Genomic DNA, 23,565 nt, shown 5'->3' with positions numbered 1-23,565 from the left:
CCACAGCGATCGCACACAGAAGGGTGGGGGCATTGAGGGGCGTGTGGCAGCAGACCGGGGAATTTGCCTATGGGAACGCCTAGAGTTTCATGGGCGTTCCCGAGGTGATTCCCCGATGATGCGGGTGAGGGGGGCAGGCAGCTGACGTCAGTGAATGTCAGCTGCCCGCCTGCTTCCTGCACAGGGCGCTCCCAGGTGAGAGATAACACAGAGGTGTCTCAGATCTGCAAGCACTGAAGAAATCATTTGATGTCACCAACCATCAACCAATGCTGCAAATGGATGATTATGCAAATGATCCGTTGGCATGCCATCCATTCGGGTCTGTTGCATCGCTAAAATTTCCGATTATCAGGAAACTATGGCAGCGCAAAATTGGCCATGTGATCTGCCATTGTCTATTTAAAAGGCAGCAGCGTTTAGGGGGCTGGTGGAGGCCGGCATCCCAGGAATTGGGGGTAGGAGTTGTCACCCCCGTATTCTGGGAGGAGGGAGCCAAGGCTCTGCTTTTCACCATGCAGACTTCCTGGCCATGCAGTCCCCTATTCCATTGTCAGCTGACTCAGTTCTCTCTTCTACTGTGATGTCTCCTGCTTACCCCTCCTACAGATCGGTTGGAACCACAATGCTGCTTGTATGCAACTTTGCATTTTTTATCCATATCTGAATCAGGCGCTACATCCTTGCTATTACTACTAATGTAATATGGCAGGTATTCAATGCTGTGGGCGAGTGGCGACAGCGAGCAGGACTTCCTGCTCGCTGTCACCACTCACCCTGACAGCATTCAACGCAGCCCCCTCATTCGCCAATTTCCCCTCGCTCCATTTTTTGAGCGAGGGGGAATTGGCGTATGCGGCTCCAGAAGCAGCGAGACTCGCGGCTAAATACAGCGAGTTTTCTGCATTAGACGTGGGTCTTGCTGTTTTGGGGAATTCTCGCCGTCCTGTGACGGTGAGGATTTCCCCAGAACGTTGAATAGAGCGAGCAGCCAGCGCGGGGGTTAAACAGCGAGGATCGCTGGTATTTTGCAATCCTCGCTGTTTAACCCCCTCGCCAGCCGCATTGAATACCTATAAGTAGAGTTTTCTGTACAAACTATTTACAAACCTATTTTATGTTAACATGAATTCCCCATTTATGTTCATACTAAAGAAATAATAAATATTAATATAAAACAACTGCAGCCACTAGCATTTTAGTTACATCTGAATAGGTGATAAATGGGAATTAAAGTATTTGAAAGTAATTCTAGATAGGCAATCTTTGGCTCTCCAACTGTCATGGAACTACAAATCCCAGCATGCTGCCACTGGTTATGCAACCCTGTTATAAAATATACAAAATACAATTGGAAAAAATAAGGAACGATGAAAGGGATGTTCCTAGAAGTTATTTTATCTTGTCAAGTTTACAGTAATAGAGCAGTATCCCAGAAGTGACTGTATTAATGCTGTGACAAATAGGACAATTTTCAGAAATGAATAATGAATGCATTGCTTTACCAACATCTACAGTATCTGTAATGTACACAGCATGATTGTAGCTGAGGGCAATAATAAATGTCTACAATTGTCTTATGATCACATTAGCATAGTATACAGAAAATCCTGACATAGGCAGGTATTCAATGCGGCCGGCAAGGGGGTTAAACAGCGAGTATTGCAGAATACCAGCGATCCTCGCTGTTTAACCCCCACGCCGGCCGTTCGCTCTATTCAATGTTTTGGGGAAATCCTCGCTGTCACAGGACAGCGAGAATTCCCCAAAACAGCGAGACCCGCTGTTTAAGCAGAAAACTCGCTGTATTTAGCCGCAAGTCTCACTGCTTGTGGAGCCGCATACGCCAATTCCCCCTCGCTCTAAAAATGGAGCGAGGGGAAATTGGCGTATGAGGGGGCTGTGTTGAATACTGACAGGGTGAGCGGTGACAGCGAGCAGGAAGCTCTGCTCGCTGTCACAGCTCGCCCACAGCATTGAATACCCCCCATAGAGGGAGAGTAGTACAACTTTCGAAATCTCCCTGGAATAATACATGTGGGGGGGGTGGTTTGGTACTGTATTACAGCACTTTTTATTCAGCCCACTGTTTTGTCTACATACTATATGTGTAGTCAAATTGCTTAAGTAATTGATTTACAACAAGGCTAAACACATTTATTTAAAATAAAAATGGGGTGGGGGGGGGGCAGTGGACTTTGATAAACACAATGGTGATCTTTGCTATTTATTTCTGATTTCAAAATATCACATTGAGCTTTACTGAAAACAGGCATCAACGCACCACGAACCCATATCCAGATAAAAATAATTATCTACAACAGGGGTGTCCAACCTTTCACCTTCCCTGGGCCACATTAGAAGATGAAAATTTGGTTTGGGCCGCACATAAAATAAAATAACAGTAACGATACCTGATCATCCAAAAAAACATAGAAAACATAGTTAACATATTAAACTTAATTGGAAATGAAGTTAGTGAGATGTTTGACATTGTTTCTCACATTCTGACACAGAGAATAGGCCGAAATTCACATTGTGACACAGAGAATAAGCCAAAATTCACTTTCTGACACAGAGAATAAGCCAAAATTCACTTTCTGACACAGAGAATAAGCCAAAATTCACTTTCTGACACAGAGAATAAGCCGAAATTCACATTCTGACACAGAGAATAAGCCAAAATTCACTTTCTGACACAGAGAATAAGCCAAAATTCACTTTCTGACACAGAGAATAAGCCGAAATTCACTTTCTGACACAGAGAATAAGCCAAAATTCACATTCTGACACAGAGAATAAGCCGAAATTCACATTCTGACACAGAGAATAAGCCAAAATTCACTTTCTGACACAGAGAATAAGCCAAAATTCACATTCTGACACAGAGAATAAGCCAAAATTCACATTCTGACACAGAGAATAAGCCAAAATTCACTTTCTGACACAGAGAATAAGCCAAAATTCACATTCTGACACAGAGAATAAGCCAAAATTCACATTCTGACACAGAGAATAAACCAAAATTCACTTTCTGACACAGAGAATAAGCCAAAATTCACATTCTGACACAGAGAATAAGCCAAAATTCACATTCTGACACAGAGAATAAGCCAAAATTCACTTTCTGACACAGAGAATAAGCCAAAATTCACTTTCTGACACAGAGAATAAGCCAAAATTCACTTTCTGACACAGAGAATAAGCCAAAATTCACTTTCTGACACAGAGAATAAGCCGAAATTCACATTCTGACACAGAGAATAAGCCGAAATTCACTTTCTGACACAGAGAATAAGCCCAAATTCACTTTCTGACACAGAGAATAAGCCAAAATTCACATTCTGACACAGAGAATAAGCCAAAATTCACAATGTGACACAGGGAATGAGTAAAAATTCACATTTTGACACAGAGAATAAGCCGTAATTCACATTTTGACACAGAGAATAAACCAAAATTCACATTGTGACACAGAAAATAAGCTGAAATACACATTCTGACACAGGGAATGAGTAAAAAATTCACATTCTGACACAGGGTACCAGATAACACATATGCCCCCACAGTGCCATATGACACACATGCCCCCACAGTGCCATATGACACACATGCCCCCACAGTGCCAGGTGACACACATGCCCCCACAGTGCCAGGTGACACACATGCCCCCACAGTGCCAGGTGACACACATGCCCCCACAGTGCCAGGTGACACACATGCCCCCACAGTGCCAGGTGACACACATGCCCCCACAGTGCCAGGTGACACACATGCCCCCACAGTGCCAGGTGACACATATGCCCCCACAGTGCCATATGCCCCCACAGTGCCATATGCCCCCACAGTGCCAGGTGACACACATGCCCCCACAGTGCCAGATGACACACATGCCCCCACAGTGCCAGGTGACACACATGCCCCCACAGTGCCAGGTGACACACATGCCCCCACAGTGCCAGGTGACACACATGCCCCCACAGTGCCAGGTGACACATATGCCCCCACAGTGCCAGGTGACACACATGCCCCACAGTTCCTCTTCTTCACCCCCCCCAAACCACCCCACCCCACCCGACCTGTAAAAAGTCTTACTATTCTTGCTGCGCCGTCCGCCCCTCCACCTTCAGCACTGCAGCAGGACCCAGCGCTGTCTTTATGCCGGCAGATATGCTTTGTTTCCCTTCCCTATGGCGGCCGACTGCACGTTGAGTGCCAGCCTCCACCAACTCCTTTTGGCGCCTGACATCTAGTAAGCGCCGTACGTCAGTGCGCGGGTGTGTGATGACGTCACCCGCGCACCTCCGCAAAGGACTGCTGGGACCGGGCTTCAGAAGAAACATCATGCCCCACAACAGCCATTGAAGCCCGTTCCCAGCAGGTTTTTTTTTTTACTCTTTAAAAAATTGCACTGGGCTGCATTGCTAGCCGACCTGGGCCGCATGCGGCCCGCGGGCCGCGGGTTGGACAAGCCTGATCTACAAGGTACTTTTTCTTTATATTTCAGCTGTTTCTCGCTTGTTTCCTCCTCAGCACCAGACTGTCTCTGTGCTGCATTTGGCATCAGGGAGTCTGACAGGGGGTAACAGCAGAAATACCCCCTATATTTTTCTGTGCCACCTAGGACTCTCATCTCCCGTCCAATGCATTAGTATGACGGGAGTAAGCAAATCCTTATCTAGGAAAATATTTTTCATACTAGTCATCCAAAATTGGGTAAAACTAATATTCCCAGTATTAATTTTGCATTGACACTCGGAAATCTATTACCATTGATGGTTTTATTACTGGACATTAGTTTGAGGTTCATGGTGCAGTCTTTTTAATCTTATTGTTTTCATTTTCACTATATTTTACCTATCACTGGGAGCAGATACCCTCTCACCTTATTCTATACACGCTATTATACGTTGCTGATTTTTCCTTTTGTTTAGGTTTTAATTTTGTAACTAGCTTTCTTTATTTATTTACAGTTTCCTATATAGCGTAGAGAAGATTCCATTGCGCTTTACAATAGTAGACAGTGATAAAACAAACTGGGTAACAACAGACAGACTTGGAGGTAGAAGGGCCCTGCTGCAAGCTTACAATCTATAGGGACATAGGAGGGAAACACAAGGACAGGCACCAGTAATAGCATAACTTGGAGGTCCAGACGGGAAGCTATATAATACATAAGTGCCTCAGAGGGTTATGGATGTAGAACTTAAATATGATAGGCTTGCCAGAAGAGGTGAGTTTTCAGGGAACACTTGAAAGTTTGGAGGCTTGTTTGGAGCTGTGGATTATAGCATCATGAATTGATATTTATTGCTCTAATATGTCAGTGATTTATATAAACTTAGAGTGTGCCCATATAAGGAGTACTTTTTTGCACCTTTTTTGCTGTAAAACGGTTTACTCCAGGGAGCACCATCCATTATTTGTCATTTTATTCCCAATAATGTGTACCACTGAGGGGTGAATTTATGAAGCTTGGAGAAGTGTTATCTATCCCCATAAAGAACGTTATGAGCAAGGTGATAATGGTTCAGCCAATCAGCTCTTACCTGTCAATTTACATATTGTAGCTGATTGGCTGAACCATTATCACCTTGCTCATAACGTTCTTTATGGGGATAGATAACACTTCTCCAAGCTTCATAAATTCACCCCTGAGTGAAAGTATCACCATAACTGACGGGGTATGGGTCATGGGGCAGATTTATTAAGCTTGGAGAAGAGATAAACTGGAGATAAAGCGGAGAAAAGGTAAAAGGAGATAAAGCACCAGCCAATCAACTCCCAACTGTCTTTTTCAAACACAGCTGATTGGCTGGTGCTTTATCTCCTTTTACCTTTTCTCCGCTTTATCTCCAGTTTATCTCTTCTCCAAGCTTAATAAATCTGCCCCATAGATTCAACAGTACATTAGGTCGACCACTAAAGGTGGACAGCACTTAGGCCAACATTAAATAGGTCAACAGGCCTAAGGTAGACAGGGTCGGAAGGTCGACACAAACATTAGGTTGATAATGGGAAGGTCTACAGTCAAAAGGTCGACATGTGTTTTTCAAAAAATGTTGCTGAATGTCAACTCAACATGGACGCCGTATCAGTGTACCGCTGTGCTCGCCATGCTTCGGGCACTGTTCTATTCTACTTTCTACAGCCCAGTGTAGGGTATGAAATACCCCCTATTTCTTAAAAAACAACAACTCATGTCTAACTTTTGACTGTCCCATTGTCGACCTAATGCTTGTGATGACCTTAGGCCTGTCGACCTATTTCATGTGTCGAAGTAAGGTTTGTCAACCTAATGTATGTCAACTTTTATACTGTCGACCTAGCAACCGTATGCCAACTGACCAAGCAATTTGCTGACTATGTTATTGCAAACTGTCTGATCTCTGGTGCAATAAAGCCATCCCCCCCCTTCATCCTGATAAATCTAAACACATTTAATGCCAGAATAAGACCTTACTACTGTATATACTGGTTGCAATCATCATTGAGAAACATCATACCTTCTGACGCTTCGTCACTTCCGAAATTCTGTCTGTAGAAGAGCATTAATTCCACGTTGTAGCACTTATAGATTGTGACAAGCAAAACAAAAACAATAAGGATGGCGCCGAGACCTCCGACAAGTTCAATGTTATACTTTATCTCTAAAAGAAAAAGAAATAATATGAATTAAAAGTCATTTCCATAATTTCGCTCAAGAATTTTTTTTAAAAGTGATTGAAATCCTCAGCAACATAGTTTTGCCTGACTGGACTACACAGCTCCATACTGCAAAAGAGAAAAAGGAAAACAAGTGGAAAAATAAGGAAACCGTGATATGGTTCTGAAAGCGAAGTGAACCTGTAAGCAGAGTTTCAGTACCATATCACTGTCAATTCCCTTGTATTATTGTCATATCTATTGTTTTATTGTATTAAAATATATCCTACTTCACAGATTGTTAGCGCCACTTGCTTTCCCTTTTCTTGTTTATATTGTTGTGGGACTGACCATCCCCTTTGAGTGGCAGTTGGGTACAGCATCCCCTGACAGCGCCCTTTTTTCTACTTTGGTAGTGGTGTTGTCCATACTGTAAAATCACTGAATGATGGCCTTTATATACCTCAATGATTAGTGTCAAGAACCCCGGTCCCCACGTTGTTCGCGCTCGCCACTTAACAGTGCATTGGTGTATTGTGCACTGCAGATTGTCCGCAGGCGTGATCTGCAGTTACTTATGATGTCCTATGTCACAGTCCGTGTGGATGCCTGTCATCCAGGACAGCGGCAATGTTCAAGGTACATGGTCACCGCCATGACACCCAGGATCACCTGATCTCTGGACACCTGTCCACTAACTTCAGTGTAGTCACATGATCCAGGTAATCCCAGGTGTATACTTCCTGGTTCTGTGCAAGCTGCTGCTGCTACAAGCTGCAGCCTTTAGGGGGTCATAAGCAGGCCTTGCAGAATCATCCTTGCCTTGAAAAACTTGTCAGTTCCCTTGCAAGTTCTCCAGCATCAGCTCCCAAAGTTCCAGGCTGCTCCACAGATCTGGTTACCTGTGTACTGCTGTTATCTGCCTTCTGGGTTATTCTACTGCTGCCAGAGACTTCCACTTACTCCATCTCGTGTGTTCTAGTCTTCTGTGCCCAGCTCAGGATTACTTACACAGGCCCCATATACCACCAGTACCCAGGCTACACCATCGGTTCCCAGACCGACATAACTATCAGCTCCCAGACCACATCATCCGTCCCAGACAGACATTATCATTGGCTCTTAGGCTGCATCATCAGCCCCAGACCGACACAACCAATAGCTTCCAGGCTACACCATCAGTTTCCCGACTGACACTTATCCTACCATTATTCCGATACCATCCGTTCCCACAAATACCCTGATACTATCGGTTGCCAAATTCGACATGTCATCTCCAGTCTAAAGGTCCGTACACCCTGGGCAATTTTGCCCAGCACATGTGGACGGTGATGATCACTGAAATCGCTCAGTGCATACACACTGAGAGATTTGCCCCCTGTCCAGCGATTTTCGCCACTGTGAATGGCTTTCCATAGCAGGATGAGAGTAGTTCTGTCTGCTGATAAGACCAACAGATGAACGGCGGCCACCGGCGATGATGTGGGATCGCACATCAGTGCTCATCGTCTGCCTATACACATTAGGTGGCTTTGGAGCTCAAATGATGAAACTGAGCTTCTTTCAGCTCAAGGTTACCCAGTGTGTATGGGCCTTTAGTCACTACATTGGTGATCTCCAGTGTACTCTATCTTCAGTGTTTGCTATACCACATCCAGTACCATCGGATCCACCATCGATGGTTGAGCATCCCAACATTGACCAGTATCTCTAGGCTGTATATGCCTGACTTTCACTGCAGTCCCCACAGAGAAACCTGGGCAGAGGCCACGACCTGCTCGTTAGGCACTGCAAAGACCATATCTCCTTGCGGGGGGGGGGGGGGGGGTCACTGCTGAAAACCACTGGCAAGCTAGATTCCACACCTCTGCTTCGGGTCTCGACAATTCTGTGTCTACTGTATATCCTCCAAGAGTACTCCCGTGCAAGAGCTATCAATACCTCAGGCCATCTAGCTTTAGCTTCCCTGCGCCCTCTACTGGCTCATCCAGGTCATTACACAACAAGACCTGCCTGTGACCATGGCCCTTATTCCGATCTAAGCGGTAACGGCCGCTTGCGGCCGTTCCGCCGATGTTTTCGCTCTGCGCATGTGCAGAGGGCACTCTGCGCATGTGCAGGCGAAATCGCCGCACAATTTTTTTTACCGCCGCAAAGGGGGTGGATAGGGGCGTGAGGGGCTACTTAGCCTCATTTCCCTATGCATACGCCCCGCGTTTCATGGGTGTTCCCATGCAAACGCGGGGCGTACGCATGGTAATGAGGCTGTGACGCATGTGTTGGGGGCGGGCATCTGACATCGCCGGATGTCAGCTGCCCGCCCCCATACATGCTTTCACACGGACAAGTGTCCGTGAGGTCTATGGTTGCGGGAGCTGGTGGAGCGTGCGGCCCTGCCTTCGATGGTCGGCGACCATCGAATGCAGGGGGCTGCTCCAAGATGGTGGAGGCGTATCCCTCGCCATTTTCATGCGGACCGCCACATGTCCGCGTACGGACGGCCGTGGCGATCCGTATGGAAGGCGGGGATTCGCCCGCACGGTCGGAGCCGCATATGCGGCTCCGGCCGCACCAAGCAGAATAAGGGCCAATATGTATTGCATGTTATGGGGCTCTCCTAGCTGATTAATATGACATGACTGATCAGGCACATGATACAGTATCAATAACAAATTTCTGCCACAAAGAGATCTGTCTGGACCTTCTACTAGTGGAGGTGGGCATGCATCTGGAAGCCATGACAACACCACATTGCTAATACTAGGGTCTTTATTTACGAAGCTGCAACTTTTGCTTAGAAACCACTTCTAGGCGGGTTGAACGTGAAAGGTTTATTCTGACTGAGTTTTCAATGTTCACTTCCAACCCACTGAGAAATGTTTTACAATAGCCCCCACTTTGCAAATAAGCCCCTAAGGCTATCTGCAATAGCTGATAGCCCATAGTCAAGGCATCTCTGGGGCATGGTTACCCCTTCCTGGCAAGCCTGGGTATTATAATAGAAGCTGCTTGTGTTTCTATTGTATTTTTTTTTTTATTAAGAATATATATTCCGTACTTGCCTTCTTTTGAAAACTAGTTTCAGGGAGATTATAGTTGGTAGTAGAATTTTGCACAGCACCCCATTGAGGGGGCGTGTCATGTTCCACCCAAAGGACGTGTCTAGTTCCATATATGGTGAGATTGTGAAAAAGAGATTGTGAACGTGGCACCTAGAAGCGTTGGTGTGTACTGCTACATCTGAGAGGAATCTTTTTAAATGACTTATATCCAAATGTAGATGAGCCCCAAAGCAGTTAGTAAGAGATACTGTACTTGGTAAAGTGCTGGGAAATGGTGCTGATGATTCAATGTAAATGTATCTGTCTCTCATATTCAGTTTTAATGCAGTTATATAACTGATAATACTGCGAACAAGCATCCGCTCCCTGCTTCTCCTTGCCATAGATTAGAATGCTTTCTGTCTCAGGCAATGGAAGAGTTACACTTTTTCTTTATCTGATATATTATGCAATGATTATGCTATCTATAATTAGCTACACATATTATACTAAATGTAAAATAAGTACCAATCAGCGCTCATATAAACATATGTTACAAAAACACGGAGCTGTAAGAAGTCATTTCCATCTTTATCGGATAAAGTTGACTGCAAAGGAATGCCAGCATCTTTGAGACGCACTTGAGCTGCATGCCCGCCGTCGTTTGCCAGGTGTACATGTAAATGTTCTTTCTTTTTTCGGCCTCTGCTGCTAATTATGTTTTGAATCAAGAACAAGGGTGTTATTACAGCTAATCTGACAAGCCATTTGGAAATGGCGTGCCCTGCATCCTGATGGCTTTGTGACTGCATTGTGTTTGTGCAGTCTGCTGTCTTTTATATAACACACTGAAATGCCAGTACACAGACCTATATAGAAATGTAATATAATACATTTACCACTGAATAAACTACATACAGTATGATTGTCTGCTGTTGGGTTGTAGTGTATATTTGGCTATTAGAAATATAGTTAATATACTGGTCAGTTAAAGTTGATGATAATGTACTGTATACTGTATTAAATTGGAGCTATCTACAGGTAACAGGCTACAGGACCCAAGCTGTCCAAATGCAGGAGCCTCCATGAAATTCTGGGAGAGTGGGCAAGTATCCAAACCGGTAAGAGGGCCTTGCTCACAAGCTTGCAATTTATAGGGAAATAGCAAATGGGTTGAATATATTTGTATTTGACATGCAGGTAAAGCTCGGCTCTCTGTATCCTGACTCAGATTGGCAACCTGCCCCATAGAAGCCACTATTGGGTGTTTGAAGTGATTGAAGATGTCAGCATTGTAGAGACTGAGTACCGAATGAATGTCCGACAGGGGGGATCCCGACGGTCAGTATTCCGACTGCTGGGGCTCCAATAGGGGTGAACCCAACTCACAGGGGCTATTCTCCCTTGTGAGGTCCACGATCCACATAGAGGTAGAAAAGAACCTCTGGCAAATCCACAAGGGGCTTCTTTGCGCTCGCCCTCCCTGTCGGAACACCGGCAGTTGGGATTCCGATGTCGGAATACTGACCGTCGGGATCTCCTCTGGCGGACCGCCATACAACACCCATAGAGACTGAATGCATCTAGCATTAGGGAGAAAATTTGTTTTAGCGGCATTCCATTACAAGTACAGGTTGAGTATCCTTTATCCAAAATGCTCGGGACCAGAAGAATTTTGAATAATGGATTATTCTGTATTTGAGAATATAACAACTACACAGGGACCACCTCAAGTGCAGCTTGGAGTAGTGGGAGCCATCTCAGATATGTGAGTGACAGTGACTGATTCTCTCCCCTTCTTATTAATATTGTCTGTGGAGTCCAATAGGAACAGGATCCACATACAAAAAGGACCAGTGGGGTGCAATATCCAAAAACTTGCCCTTAATCAAAGTGGAGATTTTATTCAACTGCAACTTGCACCAATTGCTTGCCATTCAGTGGTATTTTAGTGCTATATTTATGAATTTATGTATACATGAATCATGCTGATGATAATTTTATTTTGATTGTTTATTAACTAATAAATTGTTAAAAATTAATTGTGTTTCATTTCTTCCTCAAATAGCGCAGTTACAAAACTTTTTCTTCTCTTGTATGTATCAGAGACTGACTATCCCTAATATTAACTGCTGCTTGATTTGAAAAAAGGGCCCTATGCAGCGCCTGGTAATTACCCTAGTGGTATTACACAAATGTATTTTTTTTGTTTTGTAAAGCTATAGCTTGCATACCTGCGAGTTTCTGGGGAACCCGAGAAACACACTGTACAATTTTTTTGACCAATTTGGTTGAAAGGTACCATTGAACCCAGTGTCCTGGACGAAAGATGTTGACAAAAGATATTGTCAACAAACAAACAAACGATGAATGATGATGCACATACCCGCCAGTTGTTCATCAAGATTGTTTGTCAACTGTGCATGCAGCTCAATTTGAATATCTTTCAAAAAGAGCCTATAAACTGTAGCTAGATCTTTCGTCTTTCGTCTGTCGTCAATATCTTTCGTCAACATCTTTAGTCCAGGACACTGGGTTCAATGGAAATGTCTTTCAACCAAATTGGTCAAAAAAATTGTACAGTGTGTATGCACCCTTAAGAGAGTAGAAACCATTGGAATATAAATCCTGGCTGACTATTGCAATTATGAGTCTGCTTGGGTAATACATCTGACTAATGTGATCAAGTTAACACAACATTGTTGAACCTTGCAGACAGGACCAAGTGGCTGATTCAGACCTGTTTGTTGTGCAGCGAATTTGGCCCCATCTCCGATGGAGGGGGTGTGCGCATGTGCAAACCCCGGGGCGAAAGCCACTCGCCGGGGCATTTGCAAAATGATTGACAGGCAGGAGTCGGTCGCTGGGGTCCACCCAGTGTTTCATGTGCATGCCCACAAACATAGTGGGTGCGCCCATAGAAACACTGGGAAGACCCCAGCAAATGCAGGCATGCCTCTGCCTGCGTGAGGCAGGCGGATGATGTCACATGACATCAGTGCCCACCCCCAATTTGCACAAGAATGGTCAGGATAAAGGGAAGGCCAGGCTTGCTCTTATCAGTGATCGAATGATTTCTGCTTGGTGCGAATTATGCCAACATGAGGTTTTTTTATATATAAAAAAAAACGCTTAAAATCCCTTGTTCACCGCTTTCCTAATAAAAACTATTCTTAATTGGTAATCCACAGAAACTCTTATAATTGTAATCTACAGATAATGTTTTAAGTGCACTCCAAGTGAATAACTTCTAATTGTCATCCCTTGATAATAAAAAAAAAAAAAAACATGAGAGATGCTGGAAACTGTACGCTAGTGCTCAAAGGTAGAATGACAGAACAATTAAGTTACTTGTATATTATCATCAACCAGTCAGCCAATAAAAAATGGGTTTCCACACATTGCTATTATTTGGCAGTGGGAAGAGTCCAAGAGAAAATCTGTTTGGATCACACATCAATAAAGACTAAACATCTCTTCTGATGTGCTGAAAACCTATTAACAACGCTGTCAACTGTCATTCATGTCAATGTTCTATACTGTAAGAAAAGGGAAAGATACAGCAAAAATGGCCTTGTTATCCCAAGTGGTAATGTACACTTGTGCTCTCATAGAGAGAAACAATCTCTTTCAAGTGTGAAAATCTGCTTAACACATAAATGCAAATGGATATGGACATATCAAATAGAATCCAAATGGGTATAGGCATATAGAAAGGTTACTGTACAACTTTCTCCAAACTCTTCATTCTTCAAACTTTTCTTAATGCAGGTGCTGCCTTTAATACTGTAGAACATCCTACTTCTAAAACACTGTACAGGAGATTTTCAAAACAAGAGCCAGAGCCAAAGTTGGTTACAACTCCCACATACTGTATATTCCTATTCACTTGGGTCCGGGTGGTCCGGGTCACTTTAGAAAGGGGGGGACCCCTTGAGGTCATTACTGGCCACAAACTGCACGGGAGAATATTACACTGTCAAACACAGAGTAAAGGCAGTATAAACTTGGTCAATGGGTAACTGCAGGGGGGGGGGATTAATATTATACATACATACCACATGAAAAGCCTGTGTTTGTCCCTCTGTACCTTACTCTGTAGGACTGTAGGAGACCTCACAGGCTCAGTGCTGCCTTTGATTAACCCCCCCCCCCCCCCCACTCTTCCCCCCATGATGAGGCTGCTGCTGCTGTCCTCCATGGGCCTGAGAAGCATGTAAAGAGCTCCACCAAACAGAGCTCAGCACAAACCTCTCAGCCTCTGCCCTCTTGTGTCATGGGACTTAATCAACTCCCAGTGATTTCAGCACCATTAATCATTGTCACATTGGCAGACACAGATGGTTCAGGCCTCTTCTTTGCTGGCGAATCACCAGAACATCACCGCTGGCGATCCGCCAGCAGCCTGGCTCACCATCTGACTGAGACGCGCGTCTCAATCTCCGTCGGCGGTGCGACGGGAACCCTGTCCGTCTCCGGTTCAGGGAGACGGACAGGGTTAGGGGGGTGCGGGTAGGCGGCGGGGACCCCCGGGTGACCGCCGACAAGCCGGCGGTGACCCGGGGAAAGCACTGGAAGCGCCGTCGGAAGGGGACACGCGCGACTTTCGTGCACGTGTGTCCCCTTCTCGCTATACAGATAGCGCTGGCGGGGGATGGCGGCTGGCGTCGCCATCCCCTGCAAAGATGGGACCTGCCCCCTCTGTAGGTAAAGCTGCAGCACTACCCCACTCCCATGCACAAAACCTTTAGCTTAAAAGGGGCCCCTAGCTATAGGGGGACCAGGGGTACTTACCCCCTGTGCCCCCCCCTTAATCCAGCCTTGGTTGGAAGTAAATCGGATGTAAACTGATCACACAAAAAAGTGTGTACTGAAAATTTTTACTAGTTGCACAGATACGGATATTCAACTGCATCTGTATGCACAGCTGGTTACTACTAGTCATCATCATCAGTATGCACGTGAACCAATCCTATCGGTGCAATACTGACATGGCTTTTCTCACTGAAATTTGCCTGTGAGAATGGCCCATTACAATGAAGTTCTGTCTCTTCTATACTAATTGTAGATATGATCAGAACCTTTTGGGTTCACTTGTGTGTAGTCACATACTGAATGGACATGTTTGGAGGCTGTGGAGGTGGCAGAGTATACTACAACAGCAAATTTCAGTTACTGTATCAATAGGTAACAATCCCAGTGTTTTGCTGTTGTCCACAGACCTTGAAAATGCTGTGGACAACAGCGAAAAGCGTTGGTGTGACAACCACAGATTCTAGCACCAACACATTCACTTTGGTATAAGATCACAACTGCACTACTGGCTCCAAAAACAGCACCCTTTAGTCGATTCACTGTACGATAGTGAAGACATCTCCAAGTCTATTTCACCAGGTACATTGGTAAATCCCAGCAGTATTCAGTTTCATCTGCCCTCCATCTACATCTGTGTTCTAGTGAGGACTTCTCTGTAAGACCACCTGGAGATCCATGGGACATTCCTCCAGTGGTGAGAATTTATGCACCATCCATCTGTTGCCGTGCTCTAGTAATGACCTCCTTGTAAGTGTTAGGCGCCGCCAAGGGTCTCAGCGGACTCCGGGGGCGCCGCTGTCACAGAACAGCGCCGGAGCCGCTGGACTCAGCGGGTGGCACCATGTTCTCCCGGCTTCTGCCGGATGTCAGGGTGGAAGCGTCAGGCGTTGCTTAGCAACGGCCCAAACTTCCGCCCTTCGCATTGCGGCTGACGTCACCAGCTGACGTTGCGCGAGTTTTTTAATAAATAGCCGGCGTCTGCTGGGAACAGATGCCGGTTATAGCTCCTTGTCCTGCCTGTCAGCCTTGGTAGTGTTCCTGGTTCCCTTCATCTCCTGCCTGTCGGTTCCTGCTGTTTGAGTTCTCCAGCTTGCTCCAGCATCACAGATAAGTCAGGGGTTCTCCCTGCAAGGTTACCCTTGTACCTAGCTATATTGTTATTCTTATACTCTACCCATGTGCATTGTTGCGTCCACACTGTGTAATTGTTCCACCATATTTACCAGTGCATCTTGTTTATTCTTTGTGTGTCATCTTTTGAGCATTGTTGCTCCCCTGTGGCTTCTTGGGGTTTCCCGTCCCACGTGTGGGCTTAGGTAGCTTTCCCCTTGCCATCCCTCTGCCTTGGCGGACACGTTGTCTCCCATAAGACCTGGTGGCATCGGGGTTGGAGCCGGCGTAACCAGCTCCTTCGAACGCAGCTATTATAGTATTATAGGTGAAGCCTAGCACTGCACACGTCTGCTAACTGCAGCTAGAGGCAACGGAGTCAGGGTGTTGGTTCGGGGATACTCCCGGGAGCCTAACAGTAAGACTATCTGGAGATCTTTCAGACATTCCTCCAGCGGTGAGAAATTATACACAATTTTCTAGCAACAGGAGCTGTTGATATATATTGAGGAGCTCATATTATTACTGGTCGTTCAATATCCAAAGTGATTCAAACTGGGACTAAGCAATTCTTATGTGTACAGTATAATTGTGGTTGTCACTTTTTATGTGAATTTTTTTTTATATACAGTATTTTTTATTGATTAAATATGTTTCAAAAGTATCAATACAGACAATCCCACTGTCAATTATCATTAGTAAAACACCCATTAGTGCTGCCCTTTTCTGCATTTAGTGCAATTTTGTCTGTAATGCCCCTTTCAGACCGCACTTAAAAACCTGTATTTTGCCGATTTTTAACCGTTTTAAAACGGTAATCTGTGCGGTCTGAAAGGTGCATGACCACTTTACCGTTTTACAAAAGCTGTTTTTGTAAAACGGTTAAATGGAGGGTCCTACGCGTTTCAGACCCGGTATTTTGGCATCAAAATCGGGTCTGAAATGGTATTTAGGACCCAGCCAATGAGCTGGGTCCTAAATTCAGCGCAGTGAATATTTAATGAGCGCTCATTAAATATTCATAGCACTGGAGCCACCCACACCGCCCCCCCCGCACGCGAGTTAACATCCCACGACTCCCCCCTCCCGCAATGTGTTAAGAAACCCCCCCCCCACCCTGTGCAGCCAGTACCTCTATAATTGCGGATCCCAGCAGTATGGATGACTGCGCTTATTTAAAAAAAAAGTGACTTTTGGAAAATGGCTGCCCCATAGGAAAACCTGTTTTAAAAAACTGTCTTTCGTATGGGGGCAGGCATTTTCCGAAAGTCACTTTTCTTATGAGAATTTTTTAACCCCTTCCCGACATTTGACGTATATATACGTCATGGCCGGGATGTACTTCCCGACACATGACGTATATATACGCGGTGACAGTTTAAACATGTCTGCTGTCCCTGACAGCAGACATGTCCCTGCATGCCCAGGGGGGGCGGCGATGCCTCCCCCCGTTGGCGATCGCTGTGATTGGCTGTTCAATGTGAACAGCCAGTCGCAGCGTTTTCCTGTGTTACCAGCGAATCAGACGCTCGGTAACACAGGGATCAATCACCGCCGGGTGGGAGGGGGCGTGAGGGGGTCACCGGTGATGACCACACCTCACCCCACCTCACCCCACCTGCCCCCAAGGCTGTGATTGGTCCGTCGGACCGACGGACCAATCACAGCCATGGCGCGTGATTTAAACTAACGGTGACTGCGCTGCAGACGCCATTCCAGTCTGGAATTGCGTGCAGAGCGGTCACCGTGCCAATCTGTCGTGATATACTGACCTGATCCTTGCCTGATACTTACCTGATCACCGCTGGTAGCGTGCTGCCAGCAGCTGGATGCTTCCTGGATCTTGTGACTTCCTGTGTGCTGCTGCTGCAGTGTCATAGAGTCACAGATAGTGAGAGATAGTGAGAGATAGTGAGAGATAGTGAGAGATAGTGACAGAGAGTGATAGAGAGTGCTATATTTTGTGTCTGCTGCCCCCCCCCCTTTTGTGCCGATCAGTATATCTGTGCTGATCAGCAACTTTTTGGGGGTGCAGGTTTTTTTTTTTATATATATATATACCTGTCAGTTGCACCAAAGGTTGTGCTGCCTGTGCAACTGACTGCTGCCCCCCCTGCTGCCCCACCTTTTGTGCTGATCAGTATAAACTAAGTGATCAGCACCTTTTTTGGGGTCCAGGGTTTTTTTTTTTATATATATATACCCTGTCAGGTTGCACCCACAGTTGTGTGCCTGCTGCCCCTCACTGCTAATCAGTGTTGCATCACTGCATCACTGATCTGCAGTTTTTTTTTTTTGGGAGAGTGCAGTGGGGTTTTGTTTTACACCCACGTTGCTTTTGTGGGTGTCCTGTGGCCGCTGAGCGCTGATCAGTGACATACATCACTGAACAGCATTTTTGGCACAGGGTTGATATAATTTTTTTTCTGCAGTTTTTTTAAATTGTTTTTTTTTTGGAGAGTGCTGTGGTTTATTTTTTTAAAATTGTTTTTACACCCACGTTGCTTTTGTGGGTGTCCTGTGGCCGCTGAGCGCTGATCAGTGACATACATCACTGAACAGCATTTTTGGCACAGGGTTGATATAATTTTTTTTCTGCAGTTTTTTTAAATTGTTTTTTTTTTGGAGAGTGCTGTGGTTTATTTTTTTTAAAATTGTTTTTACACCCACGTTGCTTTTGTGGGTGTCCTGTGGCCGCTGAGCGCTGATCAGTGACGTACATCACTGAACAGCATTTTTGGCACAGGATTGATATAATTTTTTTTCTGCAGTTTTTTTAAATTGTTTTTTTTTGGAGAGTGCTGTGGTTTATTTTTTTTTTATTGTTTTTACACCCACGTTGCTTTTGTGGGTGTCCTGTGGCCGCTGAGCGCTGATCAGTGACGTACATCACTGAACAGCATTTTCGGCACAGGGTTGATATAATTTTTTTTTTTTTTATTGGGATCAAATTCCTGTATAAAGTATTTTTTTTTTCTGCACTACATACACACTACACACTACATACCCCCCGTGTTGAAATAAAGTTTGTACCCCCCCTACACTATACACGTGTTGAAACATTACACTTACAGAAACACAAAAATAAAAATGGCATCCCAAATGTCATCCCAAATGTCATCCCAGTCATCCAGAAGAATGTATTCAGCGGAGGAGGCATATGCCATGCTTGCCCCTGACTCTGACACAGCCAGTGATGCAAGCGGGGAATTTTAAGGATTCGTCTTAACCTCATCTTCCTCCTCTAGTGATGAGGGACCCCCTCAAAGACGCCCCCGTAGAGCAGCTGAGACCCCCCCCAAATGATTGATCCCATATGGACCCCACCACCAGACAATTTAGAGCCCCAGGTTCCTGAGTTTTTGGACATCCCAGGAATCCAATTTGATTCAACAGGTCTCAGAGAAATTGACTTTTTCAAATTATTTTTCTCTGATGATTTTATAAATTTAATGGTGGACCAAAGTAATTTATATGCCCAGCAGTTTATTGCTCAAAACCCCACGTCATCATTTGCTAGGTGGACCCCTGTAGATGCAGTAGAGATGATGACATTTTGGGGTCTGGTGTTACATATGGGCATAGTAAAAAAGCCAGAAATTAGGCAATATTGGAGTACAGATGTTCTGTACAGCACCCCACTTTACCGTATGGCCATGGCTCGGACTCGTTTTGAGACAATCCTTAAATTTTTACATTACACCGATAATGCACAGTGCCCACCCAGAGATGATCCCACCTTTGACCGGCTATTCAAAGTCAGGCCGGTCATTGATCATTTCAGTGCCAAATTTGCAGAGTTGTACATCCCTGAAAAATGTATTTGTATCGACGAGTCCCTTATACATTTTAAAGGAAGGGTTAAATTCCGCCAGTACCTTCCCAGTAAGAGGGCAAGGTATGGCATAAAAATGTATAAACTGTGTGAAAGCACCGCAGGGTACACCCACAGGTTTAGGGTATATGAAGGGAAGGATTCAAGAATTAAACCGCCAGAATGCCCCCCCTCCCTCGTAGGTGTTAGTGGAAAAATTGTCTGGGATTTAGTGCACCCCTTCCTGGATAAAGGTTATCACCTCTATGTGGATAACTTTTACACTAGCATCCCCCTGTTTAAGGCCCTTGGTTCAAGAGGTACAGCAGCTTGCGGTACTGTGCGCAAGAACCAAAGAGGCCTCCCAAAAACGCACATTGCCCAAGTACTGAGAAGGGGTGAAAGCAGGGGAATATGCACCGAAAATATGTTGTTGGTCAAATATAAGGACAAGAGGGATGTCCTTATACTGACAACAATTCACGGAGACAGTACCACCTCCGTCCCTGTACAAGGTACCAGTACCCACACCTCAAAACCTAATTGTATCCTAGATTACAATAAGTACATGGGCGGAGTGGATCTTTCAGATCAGGTACTGAAGCCGTACAGTGCCCTGCGGAAAACAAAAATCTGGTACAAGAAGCTGGCCGTGTATATCATCCAGATGGCACTGTATAACGCTTACGTGCTATTCCGCTCTACCAGCCAGAGGGGGACATTTATGCGCTTTCAAGAGGAAGTCATAAAGGGCCTAATATTTGGGAACCAGCAGACAGAGGGCCCCAGTACTTCTAGTACTGGCCCCCGTATTGTACCAGGGCAGCATTTTCCTAATGAAATCCCCTCCACTGCAAAAAAGGGCAGGACACAAAAAAGGTGCAAAGTTTGCTATAAAAAGAGAATAAGAAAGGATACTATTTTCCACTGTGAAACTTGCCCCGACAAACCCGGCCTATGTATAAAGGAGTGTTTTAAAATATACCACACATCTATGGATTATTAGGTTCATCATTTCACCGTGCTTCGGGGGTCTTGCTAATGCCACATAGCACCCACCATTCATTCCACCAGAATCTGAGCTGCAAAATCCCAAAATAACTCCTTCCCTTCTGAGTCCTGCCATGCACCCAACTGGTATTTTTTGGTCACATATGAGGCATTGCCATACTCGGGAGAAATTGGGGCACAGATTTTGGGGTGCTTTGTCTCCTTCATTCCTTGTGAAAATGAACATTTTTGAGCCAGAACTGCATTTTTGTGTAAAAAATTTAATTTTTCATTTTCACTGCCCAGTTGTACCACAATTGGTGAAACCCCTGGGGGTTTGAAATGTACACTATAGCCCTAGATGAATTTCCTGAGGGGTGTAGTTTGCAAAATGGGGTCACTTGTGGGGGGGTTCCACTGTATTGGTGCTTCGGGGGTCTTGCTAATGCGACATAGCACCCACCAACATTCCACCAGAATCTGTGCTGCAAAATCCAAATATCACTCCTTCCCTTCTGAGTCCTGCCATTTTTTGGTCACACATGAGGCATTGCCGTACTCGGGAAAAATTGGGGCACAGATTTTGGGGTGCTTTGTCTCCTTCATTCCTTGTGAAAATGAAAAATTTTGAGCCAGAACTGCATTTTTGTGTAAAAAATGTAATTTTTCATTTTCACTGCCCAGTTGTACCACAATTGGTGAAACCCCTGAGGGTTTGAAATGTACACTATAGCCCTAGATGAATTCCCTGAGGGGTGTAGTTTGCAAAATGGGGTCACTTGTGGGGGGGTTCCACTGTATTGGTGCTTCGGGGGTCTTGCTAATGCGACATAGCACCCACCATTCATTCCACCAGAATCTGTGCTGCAAAATCCAAATATCACTCTTTCCCTTCTGAGTCCTGCCATGCACCCAAACGGTATTTTTTGCTCACATGTGAGGCATTGCCGTACTCGGGAGATATTGTGGCACAGATTTTGGGGTGCTTTTTCTCCTTCATACCTTGTGAAAATGAAAATTTTTGAGCCAGAACTGCATTTTTGTGTAAAAAAATGTAATTTTTCATTTGCACAGCCCAGTTGTATCAAAATTGGTGAAACCCCATGGGGGTTTGAAATGTACACTATACCCCTAGATGAATTCCCTGAGGGGTGTAGTTTGCAAAATGGGGTCACTTGTGGGGGGGTTCTACTGTATTGGTGCTTTGGGGGTCTTGCTAATGCGACATAGCACCCACCAACATTCCACCAGAATCTGTGCTGCAAAATCCAAATATCACTCCTTCCCTTCTGAGTCCTGCCATGCACCCAAATGGTATTTTTTGGTCACATGTGAGGCATTGCCGTACTCTGGAGAAATTGGGGCACAGATTTTGGGGTGCTTTGTCTCCTTCATTCCTTGTGAAAATGAAAAATTTTGAGCCAGAACTGCATTTTTGTGTAAAAAATTTAATTTTTCATTTTCACTGCCCAGTTGTACCACAATTGGTGAAACCCCTGGGGGTTTGAAATGTACACTATAGCCCTAGATGAATTCCCTGAGGGGTGTAGTTTGCAAAATGGGGTCACTTGTGGGGGTTTCCACTGTATTGGTGCTTCGGGGGTCTTGCTAATGCGACATAGCACCCACCATTCATTCCACCAGAATCTGTGCTGCAAAATCCAAATATCACTCCTTCCCTTCTGAGTCCTGCCATGCACCCAAATGGTATTTTTTGGTCACATGTGAGGCATTGCCGTACTTGGGAGAAATTGGGGCACAGATTTTGGGGTGCTTTGTCTCCTTCATTCCTTGTGAAAATGAAAAATTTTGAGCCAGAACTGCATTTTTGTGTAAAAAATGTAATTTTTCATTTTCACTACCCAGTTGTACCACAATTGGTGAAACCCCTGGGGGTTTGAAATGTACACTATACCCCTAGATGAATTCCCTGAGGGGTGTAGTTTGCAAAATGGGGTCACTTGTGGGGGGGTTCCACTGTATTGGTGCTTTGGGGGTCTTGCTAATGCGACATAGCGCCCACCAACATTCCACCAGAATCTGTGCTGCAAAATCCAAAAATTCCCTGAGGGGTGTAGTTTGCAAAATGGGGTCACTTGTGGGGGGGTTCCTAACTTTTAGCATCTTATGGTGCCTAGAAACCTACATGGTGCCTAAAAAATATTCTCATAAAAAGAAGGCTCCAAAATCAAGTAGGTGCTCCTTCTATTATTTAGCCTGTGGTTTGGTCAACGTGCACACTAGGGCCACATATAGGATATTTATGAAAACAAAAGAATTGGGGGAATCATTTTTTAGTCACATTTCTCTAGTAAAATCTACTGTGTTCCTTAGAAAAATGTATTAAAATTGAAAATCTGCTAAAAAAATGAAATTTTGAAATTTCACCTACACTTTGTTTTAATTCCTGTGAAACACCTAAAGGGTTAACAAACTTCCAAAATGCTGTTTTGAATACTGTGAGGGGTGCAGTTTTTGAAATGGCATCATTTATGGGGGTGTCTCACATACAAGTCCCTCAAAGTCACATCAGAACTGAACTGGTCCCTAAAAAAATCAGTGTTTGAAATTTTCTTGAAAATTTGAGAATTTGCTATTCATATTTTAAGCCTCCTAGTGTCCAAAAAAATTAAAAGGAGGTTGTAATAATGATGGAAACATAAAGTAGACATATGGTCTATGTTAGTTATTAACTATTTTGAGTGGTATGATTATTTGTCTCACAAGCAGAAAATTTAACATTTTGAAAATTGCTAAATTTTCCATTTTTTTACGACATTTTGGTATTTTTCACAAAAAAACACAGACTGTATCGACCCAAATTTACCACTAACTTGAAGTACAATGTGTCACAAAAAAACAATCTCAAAATCACTGGGATAAGTAAAAGCAAAAAAAAGTTATCCCCACTTAAGTGATACATGTCAGATTTGAAAAAAAGGGCTCTGTCAGGAAGGCAAAAACAGGCTGCGGCGGGAAGGGGTTAAACAGGCTTTCCTATGGGGCAGCCATTTTCCAAAAGACACTTTTTTTCATAAGTGCATCCGTCTATACTGCCAGGATCCGCAATTACGGAGGTACCGGCTGCATGGGGGGGGGGGGGGTGGGGTGTTAAACACATTGGGGGGGGGGGGGGTTTCTTCTTAAACA

The 23,565-nt window shown here is 44.7% G+C and overlaps 1 protein-coding gene across 3 annotated transcripts in view; it reads right to left on the bottom strand.

Annotated features, from left to right (window-relative positions):
• The window catches only part of IL1RAPL2 (interleukin 1 receptor accessory protein like 2), an 831,346-nt gene that overhangs the window by 24,022 nt on the left and 783,759 nt on the right, over nt 1-23,565 (bottom strand). For all 3 annotated transcript variants that reach the window (XM_083159424.1, XM_083159423.1, XM_083159425.1), the window contains exon 9: nt 6,507-6,650. In XM_083159424.1, coding sequence (XP_083015550.1) covers nt 6,507-6,650 — 144 coding nt within the window. The remainder of the gene's footprint in view (nt 1-6,506; nt 6,651-23,565) is intronic.

This window comes from Crinia signifera, chromosome 9 (genome assembly GCF_055691185.1).
Source record: "Crinia signifera chromosome 9, ASM5569118v1, whole genome shotgun sequence".
NCBI classification, from domain to species: Eukaryota; Metazoa; Chordata; class Amphibia; order Anura; family Myobatrachidae; genus Crinia; species Crinia signifera.
This window is presented reverse-complemented; position numbering and strand designations above follow the sequence as displayed.